Here is a 12,807-nt window from a genome sequence, read left to right on the forward strand (position 1 = left end):
TCTGAAGAAATCCCAGGCCCAGTTCGTATCGCAGCAACACTGCTGATAAGTAGCCCCATTCCAAGCAATCAAAGGCCTTTTCCAGGTCCAACACGAGGCATCCCGCTCTGGGCCATGTCCGCACACCATCCGATGCCACCCTGAAAAACCGCCGCAAGTTCAGCGACGTGCTTCGCTTGGGCTCAAACCCGTTTTGGTCTCTGTGGGCCAGTTGAGGTACTACTAACGCCAACCGCTCCACTAGTATTTTGGCAAATATCTTGTAATCTGCGTTTAGGAGCACCAGGGATCTATAAGATCCCAGGTTTGTGGGGTCTCTGTCCGGTTTTGGCAAGGACACCAGATAGGCTTCAAGCATCGAGGGGGGCAATAGGTGTTCCTCCAGGGCTGTCTTTTAGAGCTTGTGAAGGTGCTGTATCAGAAGCTCTTGGTACGCCTTGTAGTATTCGGCTGGTAGGCCATCTGGTCCCGGCGTTTTCCCGGAGGCCATTAGACCCAATCATCTCCCCGATTTCCTCCAAGGTGAGGGGGCCATTAAGTGTCTCCTGGTGGGCGTATGTTGCTTTGGGCAACTGGACAGGTTCCAGAAATCTCTCCAGATCTCGGCCTGAGCAACGTCTCCTGGATTGATATAGTTGTGTATAGTGATCTGCCAGCACTTTATGGATCTACCGCTGTGTATATACTAGAGTCCCCTCTGGCGTGCGCATGGCTCCAATTGGGGTGTGAGAATTCTCTTGTTTCAGCAACCAGGCGAGCAGGCGGCCCACTCTGTCCGCTGTGGCGTGTGTGCGGGCTGTATGAGCCGTGTAGTTGTGACATCACAGTTGCTCTAGGATCTTCGCATGTCGTGCCCTAAGACTTTCCAGGCAGCCCGAGTGTCTGCCTCCTTCCTCCCCTTCGCGTTCATATTGGAGCAGCTGGGATTCTAGACGGGTGAGTGATAGTGCTAGTTGTTTAAATATATTCCATGTGGCCCCTAGACAATGACCCCTGACCACGAGTTTTAGGGAGTCCCATTCCACCAGTGCATTGCTTGCCGTCCCTTCATTGAGTTCGAAATATGTGAGGGTAGCCGTCCCCAGTGATGAGCGAAATTCAGGGTCTTCTAGTGCAGATGGTTGGAGGCGCCACTTGTGTATGGTGGGGCGGTCAGCTTCCTAACTGAGCTGGAGCCACAGAGGGTTATGATCGGAGTGTGTCCGCCCTAGATATTCTGATCATTCAACTAGTAGGATTAGGGATTGGGAGCCCACCACCCTGTCCAGGCACACTTGGAGGTCGTGCACTGCAGAGTAATAGGAGTAAATGTGCTCATTGGGATATAGGACATGCCACATATCCAGTAATGCCCAGTGTGACAGCCAGTCTGTGAATGCCTGTGCGTTTGATACAGCTGATGTCTTCCAAAGAGGGGGGAAGGACCTGTCTAAGTGTACATCAAGCACCAAGTTAAAATCCCTGCCCAATAACCAGGGGAGCCCAGCGTAGGGGGTCAATACTAGGGACAACTGTTTGAGAAACGATGGTTGATCTACATTCGAGGCATATATTGAACCCAGCAGTATTGATTGACCGTTGAGTGTCCCGCGCACTATGGTGTATCTGCCTGCGGGGTCTAACACTACTTCTGCACAGACGAATGGGAGGCCCGCTCTCACCCAGAGTAGTGTGCCCCTCGCATGCGCTGAGTATACCGTGCCATATTCCTGACCCCTCCACGTCTACGTAGTCTGTCCAGTTCAGGTTGGGTCATGTGTGTTTCTTGCATGGGGCAATTCCCACGAGTGTCTCTGAAGGTAGGCGAATATAGAGTAGCGCCGCATCGGTGTGTGCATGCCGCATATGTTCCATGTGAGGATGTTAGCTCGGGTCATGGCTGGAGTGTTTAGTCAACGGGGGCGTCAGGGGTGCGATGCGCTTTGGTGTGTGGGGGTCGTGAGCAGGTATGGATTCATCGGTCTGCTGCAACAGAAACAATCAGTGAACTAAGAAGAACATAACAGTTGGGGTGAACTTTGCGGGAGTGTCCACCCAAACTTCTGCAACAACTAAGAAGTACAAACTAGTGCAGGGTGTTGCCTGGTGGGGTATGAAAGTAGCGATAACAGGGGTTATCGCTACTTTTCTTGCTGCTATGGTTCATAGCGTGGGGCTTGATGATAGGAGAAATGTCGCTTAGCGTAATTTCTCCTGTCATGTTAGGTCAGGACCGCCCACTTTGCATCTCATTAGATATGCAAAGCTGGGCGTTAAGATTTCATGCACTAAAGCAAGGTTTCACGTGTTAGCGTGACCTTGCTAATTAGGCGATAAAATTATCGCCGCTTTTCGGCCGAAAACGGCCGCAAAAGCAGCGATAATTTTCTATCGCCTCGTTGCTGATATGCCCCAGGATTGTTAGACTCGAAAAAGGTGATATTCTAATTGCGTGATGCACTTTATATTGTCACCTGACTGGTTTTCTTTCAGACAGTACCGACCCCTCAGGTATCGCTTTGGATTAAGCTTTGACGTACATTTTTTCTGAGAAGATGGCCATTTTAGAGGTGAGACCGTAAATAATAAGTAACCCGACCAATGGATTTTAACGGAAAGTTCATGTTGCACCAGCATCAGTGTTGAAATTGAAAAAAATATACTCTGGGAATTTATAAATTGGAAGGTTGAGGTGTAGCAGAGGAAAAACATGGATTTACGAGGTATGGTGTCATGCAAAAAGTGAGTCTGAGCCATATACCTTTATTCTAAAAGAATGTGCTGGAAATAAATTTGCAACATGGACATATATAGCAGTAAATCTCCTCTGGCTTAATTGGCCCTAAAGAAGCTGCATTTTAAATATCTTAACGGGTTAAGACACCTGCTGCAGAGATATCTGAGTGCCCTGCAAATTTCAGGGGATTTTAATAACATTAGGATAACTAGTGGTTAATGCAGTTACGGGAGCATTTTGTCTAGTTTTTACTCGTAACTAGCCCCTGCCTGGCTACCCTTGCCCTGTCTTCTGCTGCCTGCTCGTGCCTGCCTCTAGCTACAGGCCAGCCAAGCCTCAGGTGAGTGAGTCTGTCCGAGGCAGGAGTGGTCCCAGGCGAGCCGAGGTCGGAGTGGAGTCTCAGAGAGGTGGGTGGGTGGTGTAGTGATCCTCCGATCAGCAGTCTAGTGTTCCAGCATGCTGTAAGACACACTGAACAACCACCCACCACTGGTGTCACCAGTCAGGGGACCCTGGCAATAAAAGGGGTCGAGCGCACGTGCTCTGGGACAGTTATCTAACTATACAACTTGTGTCTGCGTCCATTACTTTCACCTGCATGTGGGCCTGAGGCCCAAATACTATAATGGTGACGAGCGGGTGAATCCCGCGTGTGCAGCTGCCTCTGAAGGTGGTGAGGGAGAGAGCTGCCCGTGCGATGGGCACCCCCTGTGTCGAGGAGATGGCTCATCGCCTGTGGGGCATGTGAGAAGCCCCAGGCATGAAGCGAGGTGACCGGGTGCCCACCCCGCACCTCATGAACCTGCCTGACTTGCAGTGCGGAGAAGTGCGAGCCGAGCGGAGCCCACCCGCATTGGCCACAACGGAGTTTCCCCGCAAGCGAGGAGAACCATGCGGAGCCCACCCGTATGGAATAAAGGCCAGGGCCCGCCGGCTGGAGGTGAGCCCGTGAAGTGAGAGGGGGACGCGGGGCTACGCTAAACAATAGAACTGACCCCAAGCGCGATGAGGCCCGCGGGAGCCCACCCCGCATCTATGGCCACAAGTGAACACTGAGGTGAGGCCCCGCAGTTAACAAGCAACCTCTCCCCCACCCCCACTGCGCACCCAGAGAGTGAAAAGGCCCGCTGCGAGGGGCAGGAAACCTTGAAAGAGAATGGCTGGCCGCTGCGCCTAACAAATGAAGTGACACAAGTTGCAAAGACCGCGGCAGGCAGAGCCCGCGGCAGATCAGAGCGGCGCCGACACCTCCCCCCTTCCTAAGTGACAGTGGTGACGGGGGAGACGTAGCGTGAGGCTCCCGTGGCCCGTATTGAAGGCAGAAGCGTCCGCGAGAGGAAAGCAGCGGTATTGTGCGGCCCGCGGCTGCATGTGATTCGTGAAGGTGCGGAAAGGCTCACAGCATGTGGAGAGCTGCGGTCGCCTGTCAGAGCAATGCCGAGATGAAACCTGCCCAGGCGGCCCTCAATGACAGGGGCTGTCGGTGCATATGACTAAAGCGGAGCCCACCCGCAGCTGCGGCGATACGAGTCAAAAGAATGACACAAGCTGTGTGAGGCCAAGCGGAGAGCTGCGCAGGCGGGAGGGGGAAGAGATCTCCCTCCCCAAGCAATAAAAAGGTGCATTGTGCCTCCTGCACGGCCCGGTCAATAAAGGGAATGCATGACTGACTCACCACAGGGGAAGAGTCCGGCTGCAGGGTGGCTGTCTGAGGATGTGCCCACTCATGGGGTAATGAATGTGAGACCGCCAGGAGTCCGAGGGCAAGCCTGAATGTGCCCGGTGCACCATCGGCCCGAAAGTGAAAGCGCACGAGGCCCGCAGCAGTGAGAACCTGTCGAGGCCCGCAGCAGTGAGAACCTGTCGAGGCTCGTGAGTTGGGAAATAACGAGACACTGCCACCTAGTGGTTCTGGTGCAGCAGCGCACCCCACACAGAAATAAAATAAAATAAGAAGGGCTAAAGGTGGTATCCTGCAGTGAGAGCAGGAAACAAGACTGTTCCTGGCTGCTGTGACCCCAGGAGTGAGTTGAGCAGCAGAGAGCCACCCTGCCATAGGATGGACACATTTGGTGCAGCAGCAGCACAGGGCTGGCTGGCAGCTGCCTGCAGTTGAGCAACAAAGAGTATCGGTGTAGTGAAAGAAAGGACTGACTTGGCAGAAGCCCGGGAAGGACTGACAAAGGCGCAAAGTTGAGCGCACTGCAACGCTGCTACTCAACAGTGGCTACCCAAAGCAGGGAGAGCAATACCACGAGGAGCCCCGAGAAAGGAAGAAGAGTGAAGCCACCAGCGCGCAAAAGGGAGTGACCAGGAGAAGGTCGACGAAGCGGTGACGCAGCCCTCCAGAAGCACTGAAGCCAACCTGGGAGAGAGTGCAGCGATGCCTGGTGGCCACAGGCTGTCGCTGCAGCAGTAAGGAAGAGACAGGAGCACCACCATACGAACCAACGGTGGTTCTAGAACTCAGCACCAGGCAAGTGCGAAGAAACGCAGGAATAGCGGATACAGCTCCAGGAGCGCAAGGACTGGGGAGAATGCGCAGTAAGTGCGTCCAATGCAGCAACCAGATGGTGTAGTCTGAAGAGCGCCGAAGCAATGCAACTGCGGGGAGAAGAAGTGGTTGCGCGGACCACCAGAAACACGAAGACCCACGTAAAAAGGAAGAAGCCGACCAGCCAGTTGGTCGCAAGGATGAAGAAGCCGACCAGCCAGTTGGTCGCAAGGAGGAAGAAGCCGACCAGCCATTTGGTCGCAAGGAGGAAGAAGCCGACCAGTCAGTTGGTCGCAAGGAGGAAGAAGCCGACCAGCCAGATGGTCGCAAGGAGGACGGAGCCGACCAGCCAGATGGTCGCAACGAAGAAGCCGACCCACCAGATGGTCGCAACGAAGAAGCCGACCTGTCAGATGGTTGCAAGGAGGATGCCAACCTATAAGAGGTCAGAGCACACTGACCTGTCAACAGGTCAGAGCGGGAGTGAAGAAGGAGACCGAGGGGACGTCAATGAAGAGGAACCCAAGAGACGTCCGTGAAGAGGACCGGAAAGAGACGGACGAGAGGTCCAACAACATCACTTTGAAATCAGAAGTAATCGTGAGAAAGAAGGTCGCGAAGACCGGTCCAGTCACAGAGTGAAAGGAAGACAGTGTCCTAGTGCTGGGACAAGACCAGAGGGAAATGTGTAGAGTGCACACTACACTGAGAAGCCTGGTAAGGACGAGCAAGAAGGCGAGAAGACCGGACCGGACCGCATCGCATAGAAAGGAAAAGAAAGACAGATCCTGAGTGGCGCGATGCCACGACGAAGGAAGAAGAGAAGGAGAGGAGAAGAGCAAAGAGGTGTGCGTGACAGACCAACACAACACGCACCGGAAGGGGAACACCCGAAGAGGAAAGGAGAAGAGCAAAGAGGTGTGCGCGACAGATCAACACAACACACACCGGAAGGGGAACACCCGAAGAGGAAAGTGAGAAGATGCATGGACATCCGAACACAGTACCTGGAAAATATCAGCACAAATGGGAGTACACGTCTATGTGCAAACCCGAAGGTCACCCGTGGACGACAGAGGCGAGCAGGCCGGTCCATTGGTAACAATCACCTCTGGGATGGAACGGACATAGGACCGTGGATATCCAAGGAGCAGAGGCCTCAGGGGCACCGGTGGCAGCGGGTCCCGAAACGAGAGATGGACTGTTGAAGCTTGCACTGGAGATCCTGGGAAAACAGAGGTAGCGCGCGAAGGACCAAGTGCCAACAACACCCTTTTCAGGTGGAGCTTCGGACACGGAGAGAGGACCCGTAGCGACTCCTCCAACGCAGCTGGAGTGACAAGGCGGCAGTCCACCGGTCCAGTGGAAGCCTGGCAGCAAAGGGCCTCCGGGTCGTCTAGTGAGAGGGGACACCCATGAGAGAGGGGTATCCGTGAGAGGAATATCCTGCCACGGTGAATCCTGTTAGAAGACAACCACCAGTTGGAGAAAACACCTCTACCAGGACCATACAGCGGAAAGTAAAACACCAGCGATCCACCATCAGTCCATCCACACTTTTCACTGATGGCGGTACAGGAGAAAAGAGACTGTAGAGCACACTTCCACGGTGCAAGTCCAAAAGAGCACATCCACCGAGCACCCGGACATCGTGCCAAGGAAACAGGGTGGTCCTGGCTGCAAGAATACCCTCGCCGGCAGTTGATCATCAGCGAAGAGACTACGTGGTAGTCAGTATCACAGACTTATATTTTTGTTTGTAATTTGTGTTCTCTCCCACAGGTTCGGACTTTTGTGATTTGACCTTTATTAAAGTTTGGGAGGGATGTAGTGATCCTCCGATCAGCAGTCTAGTGTTCCAGCATGCTGTAAGACACACTGAACACCCACCCACCACAGGTGTCACCAGTCAGGTGACCCTGGCAATAAAAGGGGCCGAGCGCACGTGCTCTGGGCCAGTTATCTAACTATACAACTTGTGTCTGCGTCCATTACTTTCACCAGCATGTGGGCCTGAGGCCCAAATACTACAGGTGGGTATAGTGGTGGGAGGAGATTTATGGAATCCGGGCATCATGGGTCCCTGCCGGGCTGCCGGCCGATAGTAAAAGCAAAAATATTTGATATAGGCCTGGTTCTGCAGGAGACGATTGCTCCTGCTCCAGTTTGTGAGAGTGGATGGATGGTTATGCACTGTCTCGTGGCTGCAGTGTGCAGTCAAAAAATGTTAATCATGATAGGTCACCCCCACCCCTGCGGTGAATTGCAGAGGGAGTATTGGACGGAGTAACATATGCCAGGCCAGGGCTGAAATCTGAGGAGGTGGGCGACCAGGCACGGTCAGCCCGCCTCTGCAGTAATTACCCACCGCCTCAGCTCACAGCCTGGAAAGCTGAGTCAGAGACTGCAGCGCGTGTAAACAATAATTTGCTTTTTAGTGCGATAAGATGCCTGCCAGTAGTGTTACTGCTGAAGTAGTTAAATCTCCCCTTGCCAGTTTCAGACTACCTTTAAATGTAGAAAGTTGATGATGCTTTCATTGTTCATAAACCACTTGGACACCTGCACCCGGCGGGTGCCACTTTCTGCACACTTGGCTCTTAGACTCAGGCGGGTCTCAGCATAGGGGCACAACGCACAAAGGCGCAGCCAGAGCTGCGTGGGTGGGTTTTTGGTAGTCCTAAGTTTAAGGCATACAAAGGCTCCTTCGCGGAGGGCTAGCAGCTGCCCGCAGAAGGTTTGGAGTTATGCCCAGTGTGACATCCAAACTTTGCCAGTGGCATGTCCAACCTTGAATGTGCAGATAACAAAGTGTATTTGAAAAGCGCACATTCACCCAATTGTATCTTTGCGCTGAATGACAGATGTTTATCGTTACCCAACTCAATGGAACTCATTTATCAACCTCAGAAGGATAAAAGGCCTGCTGGGATTTGGACCTGTGACCACGAAAACACACGCCCCCACAGTGGATGTATTAATCCACCTGACCCGGCTTCAGTTACTTAACCCCTTCCCCGCTCATGACGGAACCACTCCGTCATGAGCCACGGGTGCGCTGTGCTCATGACGGAGTGGTTCCGTCATGCAGCGGCCGTTGGCGGCCGCTTCTCCCACGCGGCGCTAATTCCCCGCCTGTGCGGGCGATTAGCGCAGTGGGTGGAGTTGTGACGGAACCACGCCGTCATGAGCACAGCGTATATTATTTTTGTAATGTATATTTAATTTTGTATAAAGTTATGAAATTTATGTCAAATAATTTTTGCGTATTTTACTTCCGTTTCGGGTTGTGGGTTTATAGGGGACAAGGGTGGGAACTAATTTAATTATAGTAAATTAAATATTAATTTTTAGGAATTATTAATTAATTTTAATTTAATTTTGCGTTTTAGGTCTGCAGTGGGATGTGGGTTTATAGGGGAATAGGGTGGGAAGTAATTTAATTGTAATTAAGTAATTATTTAATTTTATTTATTGGTAATGATAATTAATTTATTGTTAATTAATTATTACTTGTTAATTATTTTTTATTAATTGGTAATTAATTTTTATTAATTGATAATTATATTAATTGTATTAATTTATTATACGGAGCAGGTTGTGGGTTTCTAGGGGAATAGGGTGGGAAGTATTTTAATCGTAATTTATTAATTACTGAAATTATTTGTGTGTATTTATGATTAATTTACTGTTAATTAATTATGTATTGGTAATTTTGTTTATTACTTATTAATTTTTGGTATTGAAAATTAATTTGTGGTTAATTATTTTTTAATAGGTAATTCATTTTTAATACATAATATTTGTTGGTATTTATAAATAATTAATTATTGAATGTTTTGTAATTGGTAATTAATTTTAAATACTTTTTTATTGGTATTGATAATTAATTTATTTGTATTTAAATATTAAATTATTACTTTCTCTAATGTTGCAGTCTCTGGAGTGGGAATAGTAATTTTTACCCCTACGCTATCCAACACTTTCCCTACTGTTGCACTTTCTGGAGTGGGAATAGTAATTTTTACCCCTACGCTAACCAACGCTTTCCCTACTGTTGCACTCTCTGGAGCAGGAATAGTAATTTTTACCCCTACGCTATCCAACGCTTTCCCTACTGTTGCACTCACTGGAGTGGGAATAGTCATTTTTACCCTCCCACTATCCCACACTTTCCCTACTGTTCCACTCACTGGAGTGGGAATAGTAATTTTTACCCCTACGCTATCCAACGCTTTCCCTACTGTTGCACTCACTGGAGTGGGAATAGTAATTTTTACCTTCCCGCTATCCAACGTTTTCCCTACTGTTCCACTCACTGGAGTGGGAATAGTAAGGTTTACTCCTACGTTATCCAACGCTTTCCCTACTGTTCCACTCTCTAGAGTGGGAATAGTAATTTTTAACCCTACGATATCCAACGCTTTCCCTACTGTTGCACTCTCTGGAGTGTGAATAGTAATTTTTACCCCTACACTATTCAACTCTTTCCCTACTGTTGCACTCTCTGGAGTGGGAATAGTAATTTTTACCCTCCCGCTATCCAACGTTTTCCCTACTGTTCCACTCACTGGAGTGGGAATAGTAATGTTTACTTCTAAGCAATCCAACACTTTCCCTACTTTTCCACTCTCTGGAGTGGGAATAGTAATTTTTACCCCTACGCTATCCAACGCTTTCTCTACTGTTGCATTCTTTGGAGTGTGAAAAGTAATTTTTATCCCTACGCTATCCAACGATTTCCTTACTGTTGCACTCTCTGGAGTGGGAATAGTAATTTTTACCCCTACGCTATCCAACGCTTTCCCTACTGTTACACTCACTGGAGTGGGAATAGTAATTTTTACCCTCCCGCTATCCAACGCTTTCCCTACTGTTGTTCTCACTGGAGTGGGAATAGTAATTTTTACCCTCCCGCTATCCAATGCTTTCCCTACTGTTCCACTCACTGGAGTGGGAATAGTAATTATTACCCTTACGCTATCCAACGCTTTCCCTACTGTTGCACTCACTGGTGTGGGAATAGTAATTTTTACCCTCCCGCTATCCAACGTTTTCCCTACTGTTCCACTCACTGAAGTGGGAATAGTAATTTTTACCCCTACGCTATCCAACGCTTTCCCTACTGTTCCACTTACTGGAGTGGGAATAGTAATTTTTACCCCTATGCTATCCAACGCTTTCCCTACTGTTGCCTCTCTGGAGTGGGAATAGTAAATTTTACCCTCCCACTATCCAAAGTTGATGCAACTTTTTTTTTTAGGTATTATATATATTATTTAATATTTTTTACATTAGGGTGCCGATTCCGATCCGTTAAAAAAAATATCCGTACGACTCGTATCCGTATATTTTTACGTACGATTCGTACAAGTCCCGTACAACCGATGAAGTACGATTCGTACGTGAAAAATACATAAGAATCGCTTTTGGAAAAGGGTACGAGAGCGAGACGGACAGTTTTACGTACAAATCGTAAAACTGAAGTCCGAGCGCGCTAGTACGATCCGTACCGCCCTTCTGAATACACAAACGCATGGAAAAGGCCCCATACGGAGTGAACGCAGTACCACTCGTACCCGGGTAAACTTGTGCCTGGGATACGAGTCGTACAGCCCCCCCTCTCCCCGCATATGTCAGCACCGTACCCCCGTATGTCAGCACCGTCCCCCCCATGTCCGCACTGTACCCCAGCCCCGTACGTGTACGTGCCGTACCACAGCCCCGTACCCCAGCCCCGTACATGTACGCACAGTACCCCAGCGCCGTACCCCAGCCCCGTACAAGTACGCGCCGTACCCCAGCCCCGTACCCCAGCCCCGTACATGTACGCACCGTACCCCAGCACCGTACCCCAGCCCCGTACATGTACGCACCATACCCCAGCACCGTACCCCAGCCCCGTACATGTACGCACCGCACCCCAGCACCGTACCCCAACACCGTACCCCAGCCCCGTACAAGTACACACCGTACCCCAACACCGTACCCCAGCCCCGTACATGTACACACCGTACCCCACCACCATACTCCAGCACCGTCCCCCAGCATCGCGTATGTACGGACCTTACAACAACATCGCGTATGTACGCACCTTACATACACGAAAACGACTCGTACTGAACCAGGACACTGTAAAACAGCACAAGGAGGGTCAATTCGACTCGCACAACACCACAAAACACGTCTACAGTCGAAAATACATCTAAATGACTGACCTGGCACATCCAAACAGGCAAACCGAAGCCCAAACTCACAACCACCTCTTATAACACACCCACCTAAATTTCAAACCCAGCCACACCCACACCCACACCCACAAAAGGACCAATAAAAAGGGCCCACACACACAAACCATGAGCCTTTGCAACAGACCCACTGCTGACAGACACCACACACAAACAACTGCACCCATACACCTTAACTTACACACCTTCATACAACCTCCTTCACACAGACCCCCTCTTCACATTCAGACCCACACCGTCACATTCACACCCACACACCCACAACCATCCACACCCACACTCCACACCATGCCCACAGACAAGAATCCAAAGTTCACAAGGGAGGAGCTGGACATCCTTGTCAACGAAGTCATCAGAGTCGAGCCACAGCTCTTTGGAACATTGGTCAGACAGACCAGCATAGCAGAAAAATCACGCATGTGGCAGAGGATCGTCGATAGGGTGAATGCTGTTGCACCCATCAGAAGGACCAGGCATGAATGCCAAGCCAGGTGGTACGATCTGCGGAGGGCAGTCAAGCGCAAAATGAACGAGGACTACGCCCAGAGCAACATCACTGGAGGTGGGCTGCCCCGCAGACCGGTACATTACCATCCCTGGGAGGAGAAGGTGATGGCCCTGCTTCCGCCGGTGGGAGTACACGGAGTCGAAGGAGTGGCAGAGCCTGGTGAGTACACAAACAACTTACGTAACATGGGGGTAATGGCATCCACACCCAACTACACCAAATGCACACAACTACCCCCAAGCACTCACCGGACACAACCACACTCAAAAACAATGCTCATGCCACTAACATGTCCATGCCCCATTCACAAAGCAAGGCCATGCCATGTCCCAGGCTACACAAACCACAAACACAAGACTGGATGTCCTGGATGCTGGGAGGGTGGGGCTCACAAAACACATTGTTCAACTCAGAAGCAGACACCACCCTCAGCCCATATGGCCCAGGTACATACCCATGCACCATGCTCAATGCACAGGGACTGGCAAAGTACTGACAAGGTAGCTGACACTTGGCCCTGCTGTAGGCAGCACAAGGCCCCCCTGTGACCACTGTACACTCAAACCACAACACCACAAGCTCAGATATCTAGCACAGGAACTCACACTCACTCTCATGCCAGCATGCTCCATGAGGGGACAGACACATCACCTGGGAGACCCAATGCCAAATCACACTACACCCAACAGCAGGCCCTGTCACACACACCCCTTACACAAGCACACACCCCCGGGGCAGGCAACGGATTCACCCACTCACACAATGGACATGTGACACTACAAGATCAATCCATAGCCAAATAAGCATCTGTTCTGCTTGGGTTTTCGGATCAGATAGAACC

General features: G+C 50.5%; 1 protein-coding gene across 2 annotated transcripts in view; it reads right to left on the reverse strand.

The window, feature by feature from the left end:
• LOC146835281 (uncharacterized) overlaps positions 1-7,175 on the reverse strand; it is a 226,414-nt gene extending 219,239 nt beyond the window's left edge. For both annotated transcript variants that reach the window (XM_085602860.1, XM_085602862.1), the window contains exon 1: positions 4,392-7,175. In XM_085602860.1, coding sequence (XP_085458986.1) covers positions 4,392-4,507 — 116 coding nt within the window. In that variant the 5' untranslated portion in view covers positions 4,508-7,175. The remainder of the gene's footprint in view (positions 1-4,391) is intronic.
• Positions 7,176-12,807: the final 5,632 nt, after the last annotated feature.

Source organism: Triturus cristatus, chromosome 4_2, assembly GCF_964204655.1.
Source record: "Triturus cristatus chromosome 4_2, aTriCri1.1, whole genome shotgun sequence".
NCBI classification, from domain to species: Eukaryota; Metazoa; Chordata; class Amphibia; order Caudata; family Salamandridae; genus Triturus; species Triturus cristatus.